The sequence below is a fragment of the Marmota marmota genome, unplaced genomic scaffold, assembly GCF_001458135.2.
Source record: "Marmota marmota marmota unplaced genomic scaffold, marMar, whole genome shotgun sequence".
Taxonomy (NCBI): Eukaryota; Metazoa; Chordata; class Mammalia; order Rodentia; family Sciuridae; genus Marmota; species Marmota marmota.
Window position 1 is genome coordinate 16,205,760 of NW_025999880.1, and position 19,608 is coordinate 16,225,367.

Consider the following 19,608-nt stretch of genomic DNA (forward strand, 5'->3'; position numbering starts at 1 on the left):
TTTTTTTGGTATTGGGAATTGAACCCAGGAGTGCTTAACCACTGAGTCACATCCCCAGCCCTTTTAATTTTGTATTTTGAGACACGGTCTCACTGCATTGCTTAGGGCCTCACTAAGTTGCTAAATTGGCAACCGGTTCTCCTCCTGCCTCAGCCTCTGGAGTCGCTGAGATTACAAGTGTGTGCCACTGCAACCGACATCCCTACTGCTTCAGTTATCTCCAGAAAATGTCTACCTCAAAATGTTTCCTACTATCTGTCACCTTGATTATTGCAGCTTGAGGTATCTTTCTGAAATGTAAATGTAGCTGTCATTTGTGCTTAAAACTTTTCAGACTTCTCCATTGGAAGGAAGTTCAGATTTCTTAGTGTGGCTTTAAGAGAGCCTTCTCCTGGGGATGTGGCTCAAGCGGTAGCGCGCTCGCCTGGCATGCGTGCGGCCCGGGTTCGATCCTCAGCACCACATACAAACAAAGTTGTTGTGTCCGCCGATAACTAAAAAATAAAAATATTAAAAATTCTCTCTCTCTCTCTCTCCTCTCTCACTCTCTCTTAAAAAAAAAAAAAAAAGAGAGCCTTCTCCAAACTTCATCTCATGCCATAGTCTTTTTGTACAGTCTATATAGTGTTCTGCTTTGTTACAGCTGCCTAGACCCTGTCCCTGAAGGTTACTACTCCATAGATTTAGGCTAAGAACCAGCATCCGTCTTTTCAGAACTCCTCAGGTGATTCTGATGTGTATCCAGAGTTAAGCCCTGATCTCTGCTCTGATCCCAAGCTTTTCATTTGGACTGCACATCAGTTAACATCATCTGAAGAACCTTTAAATTGCAAAACCCGATTCTCACTCTCAGAGATTCAGATTTGGCTTCTGCTTTTAGTTCCCAGACTTTTAATCAATCAGTGTCTCTCCCTCCCTCCCTCTCTTTCTCTCTCCCCTCCCCGTTCCCCCCCACCTCATTTGTTGATATTGACCCCTGTAATTCTAGGTGGAACCTCTATATACAATCCAAGGGGCAGAACTGAGAAGTGGATGTTATGGGGAAACAGATTCTGGTTCTGGAGTGATTGACCTTGTCATGTACAGATCTCCAAGTATTTGAAGCTGTAATTTATCTTTTTCTTCCCTAACCTTGCTTCCTGCTGTCCACTTCTCTTTATTGGCAAATTTGTTCAAAGTCTTGGATTCTTCACTCACTGATTTGTGACATCCCTGAATGTGTTTGGTTATTTTTTTTAGAGTGCCATTTAAATTGTGATATACACAAAAGGAATAACATCCCAGACATGGGCCAGTTATAGGGAGACTAATAGATTCTTTAATCTAAGCACTGTTATGTGTATTAAAATACCATAAGATCAATTTGGATTGATATCATGGTTGACTCAGGGATTATTTGAAATCAACTAAAACTCCTCTATCCCTGAGTTGCAGTCCCAGCTTTTTATTTATTTATTTAGAGACAGATTCTTGCTAAATTGCCCAGGCTGGCCTTGAACTTGCAAACTTGCAATCCTCCTGCCTCATCATCCTCCAAGTCACTTTAAAAAATATATATATATATTTTTAGTTGTAGATGGACACAATACCTTAATTTTGTTTATTTTTTAATTTTTATGTGGTGCTGGAGATCGAACCCATTGCCTCATGCATGCTAGGCAAGCACTCTACTACTGACCACAACCCCAGCTCTCCAAGTCAGTTTTATTTGTGTATCACCATGCTTAGCTCTAAAATTCTCATAGTGGTTAATAGCAAGAATTCATCGGGGAGGTGGGGGGTAAGGACTATTTGATTTAGGATTCCAGCCCCAAGGCTTTCCTCCCTGTGTGATATTGGGTAAATCACTTAATATTCTGTCCCTCAGTTTCTCCTCTGTAAAATGAAGATATAAGTAGTGTCTATTTCATATATTGTAAGGATGAAAGGTGTCAATAAATGTATGTCAAGTGCTAATGGTGCCTGTCATGTGGTAAGAAGTACTATGTAAATTATTTATTTATTTATTTATTACAGTGCTGGGCACTGAACCTAGGGACTCTACCACTGAGCCACACCACCAGCTTTTTTATTTTTTATTTTGAGACAGAGTCTTCCTAAATTGTCAAGGCTGACCTTGAACTTGCTATTCTCTTGCTTAGGCCTCCCAAGTAGCTGGGATTGCAGGAATACACCACTCCACCCGGATTCCGGTTTGTTTTTAAAATCCTGTTTGTTCTTCATGAATCAGAGCACTAGATTTTCTTTCCTTTTTGTCATTTGCATTCTTGGTGGATGCTGCCTCTTAAAGTTCAGTGTAAACCTGATACATTTCATTCTTCATATTGCTGGATATGAACCAGATAACTGTATAAATGGTAGTGATGGTGGTAAGACCTTAATAAGCATGTTAGGAGTTGGAATGGAGAAAAATAATGTTCCCGACCTGAGATTCTTGAACTTTAACAAGGAGAAAGTGAAATAGTCAGCTTTTTTGAGTTGGAGTTCTCCAGAATGTCAATAAAAAAGTTTCTGGATCCTGGATAGAGTGCTGGCCTGGCATGAGGCAAGCCATATGTTCAACCCCAGCATTGCAAAAACAATGAAAAACAAAAAAAGTCATTTCCTCTACTTCTCTGAGCTCCACTGTCCAGTGATTTAGTACTTCTTTTAGTATTTTTTAGTACTTCATATAAGTAGTGAACAAGTTCTCATATATCCTGATATTCATTTTTACTGGGAAGAGTTAGTTTCTAACTTTAAAACAAATCTTATTATTTGTAATTGAACTACAACATTTATAATTTGTTTTAGTTGGGCATTCAAGTGTTAATTTTTTTTTTTTTTTAGGAAATCAAAATTAGATTTTTTTTTAGAAATATTTTATTAGTTGTTGATGGACCTTTATTTATTTACATGTGGTGCTGAGAATCGAACCCAGTGCCTCACACATGCTAGGCAAGCGCTGTACCACTGAGCCACAACCCCAGCTCCCTCAAAATTAGATTTATAACATAAATTTCTTACTGTAAAGGCAGATTAAACCTAAAAAGGCAGTCTTAAGCCTTGTAAAGGTACTGTTTGGACTTGCAAGCACTAAGATTATATATTTACTTTATAATTGTACTTATTTTGAGTTAACTTTCATTTGACATTCCCAAGTCTTTATGTCTTGGGTAATTATGAGTGGTTAAATCATGAATGCCCAAATAGTTAAAGCTTAGTATTTAAATGTGGACTATCTGCCATCCATGACAGTTTATCCTACAGTGAATTTATAAAAGTGAATATTTTTCTCCAGCCTTAATCGTGTTTTCATTTTCTCATTTCCCCCTTCCTGATCTACTTTAAGGAGTTGCAGCCACCTCAAATCCTTTTTGGAATATTTTATAGCAAGAGTAAATAAAATAGAGTTTGCAAATTAAATAAATTCTGTGGCTTCTCAATTGGATTTGCAGGATTGTATTGAAAACACTAGTAGAACCAGATAGCTATTTTGTGTGGCCTTTAAACAAAAATCTCTTTTCATAGAAGAATATTTATTTTAATCAGCTTTAAAAGAATATGAAGCGGGCTGGAGGCTGAGGCTCAGAGGTAGAGCGCTTGCCTAGCATGTGTGAGGCCCTGGGTTCGATCCTCAGCAGCACATAAAAATAAAATAAAGATATTGTGTCTACCTATAATTTAAAAATAAATATTAAAAAAAGAATATGAATTGGGGCTGGGGATGTGGCTCAAGCGGTAGCGCGCTCGCCTGGCATGTGTGCGGCCCGGGTTCGATCCTCAGCACCACATACAAACAAAGACGTTGTGTCCGCCGAAAACTAAAAAAATAAATATTAAAATTCTCTCTCTCTCTCTCTCTCTCTCCCTCCCTCTCTCTCCCTCTCTCTCTCCTCTTCCTGTTGCTGAAAGCTTGGCCCAATCCAATAAGGATGGCAAGATCTTGAGACACAGGAAAAAAGGCTTATGGCAACACAGGCAAAGCAAAAACACAGGGACTCTTGTCCCCAAAGGCTGTGATTCTGCACGTCAGCAACAACAGGAGGTTTTGTAGAGGAGATTCAAAGGCCACCTTGCACTTCTTCCTGGCCGCAGTTGTAATTCGGCTTCTTACTTTTGATAAGAGTCATTTCTGACATCCTCTGTTCTCCAAAGTCTACGTGACTTCAAGACTATGCTGGGCGTGGACTCAAGGACAGGTAAGTCTGCCTAAAACAGGGAAGAAAGGTGATATGANTGCTGGGTGTAGAAGGAATTTAAAGAATGTTTCTCATTTGGTTAAACTATTAGCAGAATCTACAAGAGACCAAGATGTAATGGTTTATGATATAGATGCCCAGGAGCACTTGGATTGAGTAATGGACAAATGAGCTTTGTTATGGTTAATTCATTTTTCAGGAATTATATTCTCTTTCATTCTGCCATGTTCTTTCTGTGGAAAGGAAGGAAAGTTGTGTTGACTTCATAGAAGATGCTCTATTTAAAATATATTTGCCTCAGTCTCCCTATGCAGGACAGAAATGAAAAGTCTTGTGGGGATTGAGTATGGATTTTTTTATTCATCCATGTACCATTCTTTCATTCATGCATCAACAAAAACTTATTGATTGCTGACCTTTTAGTAAAGATTTTGGTAAAGTTGATAAGAATACAAGTGTTTTATTGGAAAAAATTAAAATAACAATAACTGACAGCTTTAAATGATTGCATTATTTTATAACTATCCCAGGGGATATCCTGGGATATCCCAGGGGCTCTTGGCATTTATTGTTGATTAACATGTATTAAACAGGAAAGATAATGCAAGCATATGGCCTTAACTTTACTAGTTTTATAACTCTTGCACAGAATTAAAATTTAAGATTTCGCTCATGAGGAAAATTATTTTATTGTTTAGAGGGATTAATCATTAAATCTTACTCTCTGAGTAGACATAATTTTAGATTGTACACTTAAGATGTATTAAGTAAAAAATAAAAGTGATATTAACTCTCTTTAATTGAAAATAAACTATTATTTTATTCATCTATCAATTTCCTGGTCAAATGTAATATTTGTAATTCTCATAGTCAATGATAGGCAGGTCATCCATCTTGACAAACTGAAAAAAAATTATACTACTAGAATTCTTTACTTCTGTAGACTTGTGTATATTTCTAATGTTAAAAACAGATCTAACAGATGTTTATTTTTTTCAAGAATAAAATAAATATAAAGTTTTAAATGTCTATGTTAATTTGTTTTCCCATGCTAATTCCCCCAAACAAATTATGTTCTCATGAGAATCACAATTGAGATTGTTTGGGAGAAAGAAAAGAAAGAAAGAGATTCAAGTACAAGCAAAACATCCGTTATACACCTATACCTGGAGGTCTCCATAAACTCCCACATGGCTGGAGGCAAGTATCTCTGACCTAAGAGGGCCCAGTTTGTTGCAGTACTCAATGAGAAAATGACCTTTGTGTGTTGCCTCACATTTCACAGTCCCAATTTCCTCACCTATGAATTAGGAATAGTCACATTTACAATGAAGTTTGTAGTTCAGCATTCATGGATTTAGTTCTCTTAATATTAGAGAACTGACTTGACAGTGACCCTTGATATTAATGATAGAAAATTAATTCTGTATGGATTCTAAATGTGAGAATCAAGTGAAATAAACATTGGTAGGCTATTAAATTATAATATATCGTACAAATGCTACTAGTATTATTACATCCATGTAGTTAGTTTTTATTACATTTTGAAAGAATAGAAGTGTTATCAGACCCTCAACTGATAACATACTTACTGATAGAATGTTATTCTGGAAATATTTGTAGTGAAAGACACTATTTCCCTTCTAGTACAAGTATAGGGGAAAAACATTAGGGTCTTTCATAATCCATTTTCTGCCGTGGGTATTACATTTATTAAGGATTGCCTTTCTGTAAGAGATGAGATTCAAATTCATAATCTGGTTCAGAGTTTAAGATAGGAGCAGGGACTGAATTAATATTAAGCTGATGTGAATGCTCACATTTGACAATTGTCTCAGAAATGTTTATTGAATCGTAGCTTGGGAACTAATCCTCCCAATACCAGAGATTCTCATGTCAAACATCTCTTTCCATTAGCTGTTTCTAAATCATCATGGGTAAAAAAGGAAATTGAATAATTTCTTCAATCTCCCAACCCCCATAAACATTATTTGTCTCCGGGCAGTACAGATGATTAAATGGTTGGAATGCTCTGAGTAAATTAATTTTCATGCACCCCCACCTCTACATATTTTAGAAAATAATGATATTCAAGGAGATTGAGAACTAAAGCAGTAATTCAATTCAGGTCTGCTTTAAACTCTATACAGGAATAGTATTTGCTGAATGTTTTATGGAATAATTCAGGGAGGATTTGATCAGAGGCTTTTCAATCACTCTTCTTTTTCATTATGCTTTTTCTAATACCATGGGAAGTAGGTTACAGTAAAATAGATATTCTTAGATAATGTATTTGCTTAAAATCTATGACCTCCCCCATTTTTAATCATTGTAGCACTTTAAATGAACAAAGAATCATTTCTCACTCATCCCACATTGATCAAATCCAAATGAAATATCAGAAGATGGCCTATTCTTTCCTTGAAATGAAAACTGCTCCACTATGTATTTCACTTTAGTATCTAATCACTTTAGTATCACATCATATAAAAAATTATAATATTTTGATTATGCCATTATATATAAAAATGGGAGTAGGCTGCATTTCAGGTAACTCAAAATAATTCAGACACCTCATTTTCAACACTTTCTATTAATATCTTGTTATTGATAGTGGGAAATAAAACATGAAGCTCTTACAGTATAAAACTATTTCTGTAAGAAATTATCATGATGCCTCATCTTAAAAACTATTTATTACCCCAGGAAAATACACTTTAAAAAACAATGTTAGGGGCTGGGGTTGTGGCTCAGTGGTAGAGTGCTTGCCTATGATGCATGAGGCACTGGGTTCGATCCTCAGCGCCACATAAAAATAAAGTTATTGTGTCCACCTGAAAAACTAAACAATAAATATTAAAGTCCAGAAAGTCTTTAGTGACTTGCTGTTTCATTTTTCTTTTTCTTTTCTCTTCAGTTACAAAAAATAGGATCACACTTTACCTTTCCTTTATACACAAGCATCTATAATCTGTTAACCTAAGCCTAGTAAATGCTCTGAGAGTTAAGCCCCATGAAATGCCCTAACCAGGGCTTTGTGGAGTGATGGCTTCTCTCCCAGGCACCCACAGTGGTACTCAGTGATCAAATTATGCATATCACCTTGTGTGTTCAAGGATTTGATGAAGTGATTATTAAATCACAGATTTAGAATTATTTTATAGATAAGAAATATTTTAGTTAGAATTTAGTGGAACTCTTTAGATTAATTTATAATTTGAAAAACAGAATGGAGATGGGATAATAAAGTGGACTCTTAATTTTTTCCCAGTAAAACAATTACAGTAGAGCCAGTTGGGGATGATTTTTCACAATGGGGCTAGTCTTCTCTTAAGGACATCCTGTTCTTATGATGAAAGTTGGGTTTAATTGCCCCGAGGCTGCTGTTAATTAAATATGGTTTGTATTTTAGCAGCCTTTAAAGGAGATAACTATTTGAATATTTGACAGTGCTTTTCTTGGAAAGTAGAACATAAAATACATCATTCTTGGTGCTTTAATTTTATGGAAAAAAACCCTGCAGTGGTCTCTGGTTTAAGAAATAGCATTATTATTATACACTGGACCTCCTTTGTCCCCAACTAAAACATCCAAACTGCAGCAACAACAACAACAACAAAAAGTTTCCGAGTTATGGACTAAAAGTTAATCAGACAGTTTTCAACAACTTATCATTTTTTTAAGGTATGTTATTTGAAAATGCAAATGTGCATATACGACTTCAACATTCTCCTATATTTGAGCAGGTGTACTAGGATGCAGTTTTATGGTTTTGACTCGGAACTTGAAGGAGTAGTCTGTAATAGCTCTGCATTTCTATCTAAGATACACAATGAAATATTCTATTTTTATGGATTTATAACACTGGAATATATGATGATAAACTGATAACTATTTCTTTGGGCTTTCAATTAGGAGAACCACCATTTCTTGGTTATGGTCTAGCAGCAGTGTCCTATAAAAATGGAATGTAAGTCACATATATGAAGTTAAATTTTCTAATAGCCATATTAAAAGAAGTGAAAAGGAAATGGGCTACCTAATGTGTGGTCCATGCCTATAAATGCCAGCTACTCAGGAGAATCCCTAGTTCAACGCCAGCGTGGGTAACTTAGTGAGACCTTGCCCCCAAATAAAGAGGGCTGAGGACATGTGTTCAGTGGCCACAATGTGACCATACTGCTTGCTCTATAGAGTCTTGAGTTTCAGTACATTGGCATGTGGTAGAATCTACATAAATTTCGCAGATAGATCTTTATGTAAATAAGATCCTGAGAAGCAGACTGTAGATCTTGATGCTTTTGGTCTACTAGGCAGATTTTAACTTGGTCCTCATGTGAGTACTTTAAAAGAGATCTAAACCTTTGGTTTCTTACTGATATTACTACAGCCATGGTTACAAGGCTTGGGTTTGGAGCCTGAGCTTTGACTAAGTTTTTGTTCCAGCTAGTGTTTGGTGTGCATGTCCCACTTCTTAGTCTTTGGCACTTACTTGTAGCTATTTTTAGATCTTCTTAAGACTATTTGTTCTGTATTGACATTTCTGTGACTCGAACTATTCACAGAGAGGACTGGAAGTGATTAGCTGGATTGGTTTCTCACACCTGAGCATTTTACTGGCATATTGGTGAAACTGGGAATGATTTGTATACCTGCTATTTAGCTCCCCTTCTTCCTCATCCCAGACTTAGAAACTAAAAAAAAAAAAAAAAATCACTTTTTATTGAGTGGGAGAATCCCAGGGCACTTGGTCATTTATCCTCTTAAATGTGTAGACTTGGAATTAGCTCTTGGTCCTTCTTTTTTTTTTTTTTTTTTTTAATTTTATAATTGTAGATGAGAGCATGCCTTTATTTTATTCATATATTTTTTATGTGGTGCTGAGGATTGAACCCAGTTCCTCACACGTGCCAGGCAAGTGCTCTACCATTGAGCCCTAGCCCCTGCCCCTCTTGGTCCTTGTTGAACATCCACATCCTGTATTTTAGTACACTGGGTATATTTTACACTTCACCTAAAAGAAGTGTTGTAGGGAAATAAAGAAAATGACATTTGCTAAATATCTGTTGTGTGCTGTGCATGGAGCTGGGAACTTTAGAAATATTATCTCATTGGCCCTGAGGGATAGGAAATGTGATCTTCATATTATAAATGAGGAAATAGAAATCTTGTACTTAAGTGATTTTTCAACTACACATATTTCTAGTAGATAATGGATTCTAAAACTTGGCATCATGTCTACTTGTTATCCTTCTGAAAAAAAGCTATATTGGTGGTACATACCTATAATCCCAGCTACTCAGGAGGCTGAGGCAGGAGAATCACAAGTTTGAGGCCAGCCTTAACGAATTGGTCAGAACTTGGTCAGAACTTGTCTCAAAATAAAATAAAAAACAGGACTGGGGATGTAGCTCAGAGGTAGAGCACCCCTGGATTAAATCCCTAGTAATTAACACACACACACACACACACACACAAAGATGTGATGTTCCAGAGACAAAGATTGTGAATATGTATCTACTGTTCTAATGTTCTAAACTGGGAAAAATATGTAGGATTCTTCCCAATGCGTCTTTTATCCCCAGTCATAGACCTGATATCTGTGTTGGGTAGATGGGGTATTTTCAGATTATTTACATCCACTGGGGCTTGTGGTGACCATATGAACACTTTGGTTTACAGTTGGGACCCCCCTGATTTCAGCAGGATGGCCCAGTGGAATCAGCTTCAGCAGCTAGACACACGGTACCTGGAGCAGCTTCATCAGCTGTACAGCGACAGCTTCCCAATGGAGCTCCGGCAGTTTCTTGCACCTTGGATTGAGAGTCAAGACTGGTAAGTCCTGCTGGATGTGGTGGTGCACGCCTAGAATCCCAGCAGCTCATGAGGCTGAGGCAGGAGGATCACAAGTTCAAAACCAGACTCAACAACTTAGCAAGGCGCTAAGCAACTCAGTGGGACCCTGTCTCTAAATAAAATACAAAAAAGGGCTGGGGATGCGACTTAAGTAGTAGTGCGCTTGCCTAGCCTACATAAGGCACTGGGTTTGATCCTCAGCCACCACATAAAAATAGAATAAAGATATTGTGTCAACCTAAAACTAAAAAATAAATATTAAAAAAAACCCCCAAAAACTCAGACTGCTTGGTGGTAGATGTGTTGAAGATTCATTTGAATCTTATTTACTTGAGATCCAAAAGTATTCCTATACTCCAGTGATGTGGTAGAAATATTTTAATTTGAGAATTTCATTACAGATAGAAATTTGAGTCAGCACATATGATTCCCTTTAATTATAGGAAAGAGACACTGGGTAAGAGAAATAGATTCCATTCATATAGGAGATAATAACAACTAGTTTCTTTAACATGTTTAGGTCCATCTATTAATTTTGGTTTAACTCAGGCCTCTATTAATATGACCTAGTTTTTTCAGAATACATACCTGATTTGGTGAGGGGCCAAGATGTGATTCAGAGATGCTGGAGATAGGCCATTGCTTATTATACTAATAAGTGCTTATTTGTACTAATCATCTGACCACAGAGTTGATGAGAATTTAAAGCAAAACCACATATCTGTCCAATTTGCTCAAATATTATATATATACTATGAGAGGGGCAATAATATGTGGAATAATTGTTAATAATCATGTAGTTGCTGAGCAAGGAAAATGGAAAATGATAACTGGGTTATAGCATCAGGTTTGCCTTTTTTAATCTCTCCTCATGGTGATTTCTGAGTGTGTGAATGTGTGTGTGTGTGTGTGTGTAGGTATAGGTTTCAGAATTATTCTTATTGTGTTTCCCAGGGCATATGCTGCCAGCAAAGAATCTCATGCCACATTGGTGTTTCATAATCTCTTGGGTGAGATTGACCAGCAATACAGCCGCTTCCTACAAGAGTCCAATGTTCTCTATCAGCACAATCTGCGAAGAATCAAGCAGTTCCTTCAGGTGCGATGGGAAAATGTACAGAAGACAGTGGATCCGCAGAGTAGGGTGTTAGCTTCTTTCCTGGAAGAACTTCTTTCCTTATTTGGTTAAATAATGAGAACCTATCAAAGGAGAAAGAATTAGCCCTTTCTTAATTTTCTGCATGCTCACCCTTAAGCATCATTACCAGAAATTGACTTCTCATGTCACAGTTGAAGTAATAAAGTGATTGTTGTAATGTTAATCATATTATGTTAGCAGGCTAGTAACACCTACCCCTCACAAGAGGTTTGAGACAGGGTCTTGCAAAGTTGCTAAAGGTCTCACTAGATTGCCCAAGCTGGCCTCCAACTTGATATCCTCCTGTCTCAGCTGCCTGAGTCATTGAAATTATATGATATATGCCACTGCACCAGACAATTTTTTTAAAAAGTTGTCAGTGAACCTTTTATTTATTTATTTATATGCAGTGATGAGAATTGAACCCAGTGCCTCACACATGCTAGGCAAGCACTCTACCACTGAGCCATCACCCCAGCCCCCACTGGGAAATTCTTACTTTTATTTATTTACTTTTTTGGGGTACCAGGGATTGAACTCAGGGCACTTGACCACTGAGCCACACCCCAGCCCTATTTTGTATTTTGTTTAGAGATAAGGTCTCACTGAGTTGCTTAGCACCTCATTGTTGCTGAGGCTGGCTTTGAACTCTCGATCCTCCCATCTCAGACTCCCCAGTAGCTGGGGGTGCAGGCATGTGCCATGGTGCCCAGCAATTCTTATTTTAATTGTTAAAAGTTTGATCAGAGCCAGGTTCTGTGGCGTACACCTGTAATCCCAGCAGCTCGGGAGGTTGAGACAGGAGGATCATGAGTTCAAAGCCAGCCTTAGCAATGCAAGTCAGTGAGACCCTGTCTCCAAATAAAAAAATACAAAATAGGGTTGGAGATATGGCTCAGTGACTGAGTGCCCCTGAGTTCAAACCATGGTACCAAAAAAAAAAAAGTTTGACTAGAAATTGGCTGGGCATGATGGCACACTCCTGTAATCCCAGCAGCTCTGGAGGTAAAGGATTGCAAGTTTGAGGCCAGCCTCAGCAATTTAGTAAGACTCTGTCTCAAAATAAGAAAAATAAGGGCTAGAGATTTGCTCGGTGGTAAAGTGCTCCTGGGTTCAGTCCCTAGTACAAAAAAAAAAAAAAAAAAAAAAAAAAATTTGGCCAGAAATTTAATACTCCTAGATAAAATCAGGTACCTCCCTGTAAGACCAGGGTAACATACTGTCCAAAGACCCAGGCTCATATGCTGTCATCATTGTAACCACCTTTCTTCTTCTCTTTTCCCCTGTCTTCCCCACTGATTTCTGCCAGGCTTTGAGGCCTTCAGCTGTTGTTTCATGTAGTATATATAAGGCTTTCCTCAGTTTATATAGAAATTAGTTGTAAGTTAACAAAATTCAGTCCATATCTCCAAAGTCTGCTGCAGCTTTTCATTGTCTTTCTCTCCTACATACAGAGTAGGTATCTTGAGAAGCCAATGGAGATCGCTCGAATAGTGGCCAGGTGCCTGTGGGAAGAGTCCCGCCTCCTCCAGACTGCAGCCACTGCAGCCCAGGTGAGACCCAGGAAGAAACAGCATCAGATTGGGAGAAACAGAAAATCAAACAACTGCACAAGCAATATTAACTATACTCGGAACAAAGGAAAAACATTTAAAATAGAGTGGCCATAAAAATACACTGAAAAATACATTAAAAGCGTTATACCACCCATACTGCCAAAAAAGCCAACGCCATGATTTTTTTTTTTTTTTTTTTTTAGTGCTGGGATTTGAACCCCGGGGTGCTTAACCACTGAGCCACATCCCCAGTCTTTTATATTTTTGAAACAGGGTCTCACTAATGTGCTTAGGTCTTTGCGAAGTTGCTGAGGCTAGCCTCAAACTTATGATCCTCCTGCCTCAGCCTCCTGAGTGGCTGGGCCACCCTTCCAGGCATTTTTTTTTTAATAGAACAATTTATTAAGGTGATAAAAGAAAGATCATCTAAGTCAACCTAGACTGTGGGGAAAGCATCACAGAAAGAGGAGGCTGTGTTTGAGCTGAGCCTTAAAACTAACTCAGACAGATGATGAGAGAGCACTGGGCTCAAAGAAGATCGTGTTCAAAGATGGAAACATAAACACATATGTTCTTGGGAGCAGGGTAGCAAGTTCAGTATCTGGCAGGGTGAGGGGACCTAAGTGACTCAGGGACCACATGAAAGTGTTTTTAATTAGTCACATCTAGTAACTGGGCTTTGGAAGAGCAGTTCATCTCAAAGGCCAAACTCCCTGAGTTTGAATCCTGCTGCTTTACCACTTACTGTGCATCTTAAGAAAACTACTTACTCTTCCTCTAAAGAGAACGACAGTGTGCCTACATCATAGAATTAAATTACTTCATACATGTAAAATGCTTGCAATAGTATCTGGCACAGAAGTGTGAAATAAGTGTTAACTGCCTTTTGCTGCTGCTGTTAATCATCATCACCAATATCACCACTGCTGTGAGAAACGGGAACCCACTAAGGAACTGTCACAGAAAACTGTTATACTCAGATGTGGGTGAAAGAGAAGCTAACACTGATAACACTCACTGTTCCATACCTGCAGCCTGAGAGGCTAAGAGGCACTTGCCTGTGTGTATTATGTATTATGAGAACCTTCATGTCTTCATCCTGTTCCCCAAGATAAAAAAACATTTTGGTTTAAGTCAATTTGAGTAGAGTCTCTAACTTTACCATGGGAGATAGGAAAGCAAAAGAATGTTCTTAGTCCTGTAGGACCCAGGGTCTGAAAACTGTCAAAGGCCCCAATCTAGCCTCTTCCCCACATCTCTAAGACACAGGGTCCTGCCAGGTTGCTCGGGCTGGTGCCAACTCCTGGGTTCAAGTAGTCTTCCTACCTCAGCCTCCCAAGTGGCTGTGATTGTAGGCATGTGCCGCTGCATATGGCTTATTTTTATAAATGAAGTTTTTTGGAACCCAGCCACATTTATTCATTTATGAATTATTTGTGGCTGCTTTCATGCCACAGTAGCACAACTGAGTATTTGAAGCAGAGACTATGTGGCCCAGAAGGCAAAAAACATTCATCATCTGGCCCCAAGAGAAAACATTCACAGTCTCTGATAGAGAGCTATAAGTTGGATATTTGTGGCCTCAGTCCAGGCTTCACTCTTTTTTTCTCCATTTATATCATGTGGCACATTCTTAAATGCCCAGCATAGGTAAAAGCATAAAGAAATAGAAGAAAAGATACAATTTGCTGGGTGCAGTGGTGCACACCTCTGATACCAGCACCTCCAGAGGTTGAGGCTGGATCGTAAGTTCAAAGCCAACCTCAGCCACTTACCAAGGCCCTAAGCAGCTTGTGATACCCCCATCTCAAAATTTTTTAAAAAGGGCTGGGGATGTGGCTCACTAGTTAAGTGTCCCTGGGTTCAGTTCCTGGTACCAAAAAAAAAGTAATCCCTGCTACTTAATGGGCTCTGAAGCTAGTTAGATTATGCACAAATACTCAAGGTGAGAAAAACACAGAAGAGGATGTGAGTCATTTTGTCCAAGGAAGTTGTAGAGGATTTCACAGGAGAGTGAACCTTTGAATTGAAAGTGAAGGTGAACAAGTTCACGGGTGCTTGGGCAGAGGTGCACACCAGGCTGAGTGGACAGTGTGCAGGAGGTGAAGTGTGGGAGCATACCGTATACAGAGAAGAATGGGTGGTTAGGGGTCACTGAGACATGGAGAGGGCAAGTTAAATTTATCAGATTGTTTGCAGTATCTTTGTGTTTTGGGTTCTGCTCCCTTTAAGAGCAGCACCAATTGAGAACTAGGACATGGGAGCCAAATGCAAATGAAAATAGCTATATTTCTGGTAGAACTAGATTGGAAAGCATGGCTTAAGCTAGTAACCACAGGGTCTTTCTAACACCTGTTGCCCGAGTTAGAACTTGGGGTGGAGAGATGGGGGTTACAAAGCTTAAGAGACCATGGACTGATACCTGCTGAATACAAAGAAGGAGACGTCTAGAAACCAAGACCTGCTCCTGCCCCAAGCAAGCTGAGGCAGGCAACAGTGAGAGAGGCAGGCAGAAGCTCCAGGACTGGGCTCTTTGACATGTCTCTGGACAGAGAAAGTCTTTCTCTCAATCTTACCAATCAAATGAGTCATTCCCACCCCTGGGAGAGTAACTAGGGGCAGGGGTTGCCCTCCCAAGATTTCTAAGAAGTTTGTATTATCTTTGCTTGGCTAGGCATGGGAAAGGGAGGGAGTTTTTAAACCGGCATGATCAGACCTATTTTGGAGACTTCTGGTAGAAAGGTAGAGAACAGATTGGAAGTAAGAGAGTTTAGAAGCAAAGAGAACAGCAGTTGGGGCTTGAACTGAGCCCTTGATACTCAAGGTCGGTTTGAGAGATTGCAGGGAATGGACCAGGAGAGTTGATGAGTCAGTGTGAAATCAGGGAGAAATCAGATGCCTAAGGGTTTCTAGCTTGAACTCCTGGGTAGATAGCATCTTTCCTGGACTCTCAAATCTGCCCCATTCATTGCCATCTCTGTCCTTGGGCCACTATCACACTATCTTGATCTCTGGCTTTTACATGGTCTTTTCTGTCCAAGATCTTTTATTACTGCTCTTTCACAAAACCTAGCAAATCCTAAAATGTTATGGACTAATTGATCTTTTCAAGGTACTAGCCTCTCCTTCTCCCCTGAGAGCACATCCGTTGATACGGAATTTCATCCTTAGGGCAGGATGGCGCTTTTATTCCACAGAAATGTTTGCACACCATGTTTCAGTAGATTGACATCTGCTATCATCAGATATTCTGAATTTGTTTATTTTTGTAGTGCTGGAAATTGAACCCGGCATGCCAAGCATATAATCTACCACGGAGCTACACCCCAGCCTGTTCTGAAATTTCTTTACATCCTTACCCATGAACTGTTTGAGGGCAGGGACCATGTCTTAGTTCAACATGTGGACTCCTAGTTCAATCCAGAGTGGGTATATAGTATGATCTGTTGGTAAAAAGCCAGTGACACAGGTAAAACATGAGGGATTCCTTGGCACCCTGCCCACAGTTCCGCTGCCTCTGTTTCCTCTCCTCTCCTAGTGGCAGGGGATAGCAAGGAAGGGTAGTAGGGAGGGATGGAGGCCAGATGGGGGTGTTCCTTCCCCCATGTTCTGTGTGTTTATATGTGTGCTTACCCACTATTTGGCAGCAAGGGGGCCAGGCCAACCACCCCACAGCTGCTGTGGTGACGGAAAAGCAGCAGATGCTGGAGCAGCACCTTCAGGATGTTCGAAAGCGAGTACAGGTAAAGTAGGTCCTGGCTGAGAAGCTTGGATTGGGGCTATCGAGAGTGGGTCTTGCGTGCACATTTTCATTCTTCTCAGAATTTTTTTTTCCCAAGGAAACCTTTTTTAAATTTTACTTCTGTTTTTGATTTATTTTAAACAGGATCTAGAACAGAAAATGAAAGTGGTAGAGAATCTCCAGGATGACTTTGATTTCAACTATAAAACCCTCAAGAGTCAAGGAGGCAAGTGAATATTAGAGACATTAAAATCTCCCATAGAAAGTGAGTTTAAAGACTTTTTTGTCTTAACTCTGTTAGACTTTATGGTGGGAGGTGAGGGACTCCTGCTGCTTAATGGTACCTCTTTTATTGTCTGTGTTTTGAGATGGGACTTGCTAAGTTGCTGAGTCTGGCCTTGAACTTGCAATCCTCCTACCTCAGTCTCCTGAATAGCTGGGACTGTAGGCGGGCACCACTGCACCTGGCTCCGAAGCCTTATTTTGAAGGCTGAGAGTATTCCCTCTGGTCAAGGGGTCTTTCCTTTGCCTACAGACATGCAGGATCTGAATGGAAACAACCAGTCTGTGACCAGGCAGAAGATGCAGCAGCTGGAGCAGATGCTCACAGCGCTGGACCAGATGCGGAGAGTAAGCGCCTTGGACAGCTTCCCTGGTGCCTTGCATGTCTTGTGGCAGAACTGGTTTCTAATAAGTTCCTTCTCTGGAACTGACTAAAGAATGTGGTTAGAGACAGTGTGGGGAAATGTTTTCTGACTTTGTTTTGGTTTCCAACCAGAGCATCGTGAGTGAACTGGCGGGGCTTTTGTCAGCAATGGAGTATGTGCAGAAAACGCTTACTGACGAAGAGCTGGCTGACTGGAAGAGGCGGCAACAGATTGCTTGCATTGGAGGCCCTCCTAACATCTGCCTGGATCGTCTGGAAAACTGGTAACAGTTGGAAGAGAAACTTTTCTTTTCCTTTTAGAAACTGAATTGAATTATGGTCATAACCATAGGCCCACAAAGTTAGTACAATCTTTTTTTTGGTACTAGGAATTGAACCCAGCAGTACTTTACCACTGAGCTACTTCTCCGGTTCTTTTTATTTAAAAAAAATTAACTTTATTTTTGTATTTGTTATTTTTATGTGGTGCTGGGGATCCAACCCAGTGCCTCATGCCTGCTAGGCAAGCACTCTGTCACTGAGCCACAACCCTGGCCCCTTAATTTTTAAATTTTGAGTCAGTTTCTCTGTGTTATTTAGGGCCTCACTAAGTTGCTGAGGCTGACCTCAAAGTTGTGATCTACCTGCCCCAGCCTCCTGAGTTGCAGATATTACAGGTGTGCAACACCACAGGGCTCTCTGCTTATTTTTTCCTCTATGCATGTTATTAACATTTTGAAGCATAATATCTATTGAGAGTTGACATTGAAAGGGCTTGTGGGAATCATGCACATCGACCCCTTTCCTTCATGTACCAGACCTACCCTGGTGAAGAGGCTTGTCCAAACCTGCACAGGTAGTAAGTTTGGCTTAAATCCAAGTCTTCTGAGGCTATCTATTCCCCTTTAGTTCCCAGTTTCACATTTTAACATATGGACAAGTTAGGATAATTAAAGTGAGTGCCAATCTTTATAGTTTATATCCACCGAATCGGAGTCTAATGCTTTCATGTTCCAGTGATAACTCCACCAGTGTCTCCTAATGCTGCAAGTTTTAACATTTCTTCCTTTATGTCCAATCCCATCTTTGAAATTCGAAATTTTAGGGACTATTAAAAAAAAAAAAAGCAAAATAAATTCCTTTTTCTTAATGTCACTGAACTATATTCTTAAAATGGTTAAAAATGGTCTATTTTATGCCATGTATGTTTTACCACAATAGAAGAAAATTCCCCTTTGTTATTTGAGGGGCTTTCTTAGTGGTATTTATACCTATGGTATGCCCCTCCCTTTCCCCTTCCCATTCCCACCTGTGTCTGTTTACCAGGTAACTGGAAACTTTCCTATTTTACTGGCAGGATCACCTCATTAGCAGAATCCCAACTTCAGACCCGCCAGCAAATCAAGAAACTGGAGGAGTTGCAGCAAAAAGTTTCCTACAAAGGGGACCCCATTGTACAGCACCGGCCAATGCTGGAGGAGAGAATCGTGGAGCTGTTCAGAAACTTAATGAAAAGGTAACTTAAAATCTTTGTCACCTTCTCTCATCCCCTGGCCCCAAAAAATGTCCTGAGGTGAGAGATTAACTGACTTCAGAGGATCAGAAAAAAGACTTGTCACCACAGTAGTATGTGACAAGCTGACCTTTTCCCTTTCAGTGCCTTTGTGGTTGAGCGGCAGCCCTGCATGCCCATGCATCCTGACCGGCCGTTAGTCATCAAGACTGGTGTCCAGTTCACCACTAAAGTCAGGTAGGCCATGGCATTTCTGCTTGGGTGGAAGTTTTGTTGAAGGATACCTTTAGAGTCAGAGTTGGTGTTTTGTTTTGTTTTGTCCTGACATGGGCTCTCACCGTATTGCCTGGGCTGGTCTCCACATCCTGGAGTCAAGTAGTTCTCCCACCTTGGCCTGGGTAGCTGGAACTGTAGGCACCAGCACTGCACCTACTTTCAGGGTTGTTTTTTTCAGGCCTCACAGGCAGTGCTGTTGTGAGTATGAAATTTGCCAGCATGGTATGTGTGTGTGTGTTTGTAGTACTTGAGATTGAACCCAGGGGCATTCTCCAGTAAATTACATCCTTAGCCCTTTTTTATTTTTTATTTTAAGAAAGGATCTCACTCTCTGCACTTCTCCCTGGTGAGCTGTGAGACCTGTGGGTCTGCTCCTTGACTTCCCTCATAGGATGGCCCCCAAACGCCAATCTTTGCTCCAGTCTCAAACAAAAAAACCCAAACTGCCTGCCGCCCCTGAGCAGGCGAATTCGTCGGCCTCTCTGGGTTTGCCGAAGGGAGAAAAAGAACAACAAGAAGCAATTGAACATATCGATGAAGTACAAAATGAAATAGACAGACTTAATGAACAAGCCAGTGAGGAGATATTGAAAGTAGAACAGAAATATAACAAACTCCGCCAACCATTTTTTCAGAAGAGGTCAGAATTGATCGCCAAAATCCCAAATTTTTGGGTAACAACATTTGTCAACCACCCACA

The 19,608-nt window shown here is 39.8% G+C and overlaps 1 protein-coding gene across 6 annotated transcripts in view; it reads left to right on the top strand.

Moving 5' to 3' along the window:
• Stat3 (signal transducer and activator of transcription 3) overlaps nucleotides 1-19,608 on the top strand; it is a 64,540-nt gene that overhangs the window by 25,674 nt on the left and 19,258 nt on the right. For 4 of the 6 annotated variants that reach the window (XM_015495681.2, XM_015495683.2, XM_015495682.2 and 1 more), the window contains exons 2-10: nucleotides 9,864-10,016; nucleotides 10,992-11,136; nucleotides 12,630-12,728; nucleotides 16,379-16,474; nucleotides 16,618-16,699; nucleotides 17,009-17,103; nucleotides 17,252-17,403; nucleotides 18,477-18,635; nucleotides 18,777-18,869. In XM_015495681.2, coding sequence (XP_015351167.1) covers nucleotides 9,889-10,016; nucleotides 10,992-11,136; nucleotides 12,630-12,728; nucleotides 16,379-16,474; nucleotides 16,618-16,699; nucleotides 17,009-17,103; nucleotides 17,252-17,403; nucleotides 18,477-18,635; nucleotides 18,777-18,869 — 1,049 coding nt within the window. In that variant the 5' untranslated portion in view covers nucleotides 9,864-9,888. Of the gene's footprint in view, nucleotides 1-9,859; nucleotides 10,017-10,991; nucleotides 11,137-12,629; nucleotides 12,729-16,378; nucleotides 16,475-16,617; nucleotides 16,700-17,008; nucleotides 17,104-17,251; nucleotides 17,404-18,476; nucleotides 18,636-18,776; nucleotides 18,870-19,608 lie in introns of those variants that run through there. The other 2 variants (XM_048791235.1, XM_048791231.1) reach the window with 2 other exon arrangements.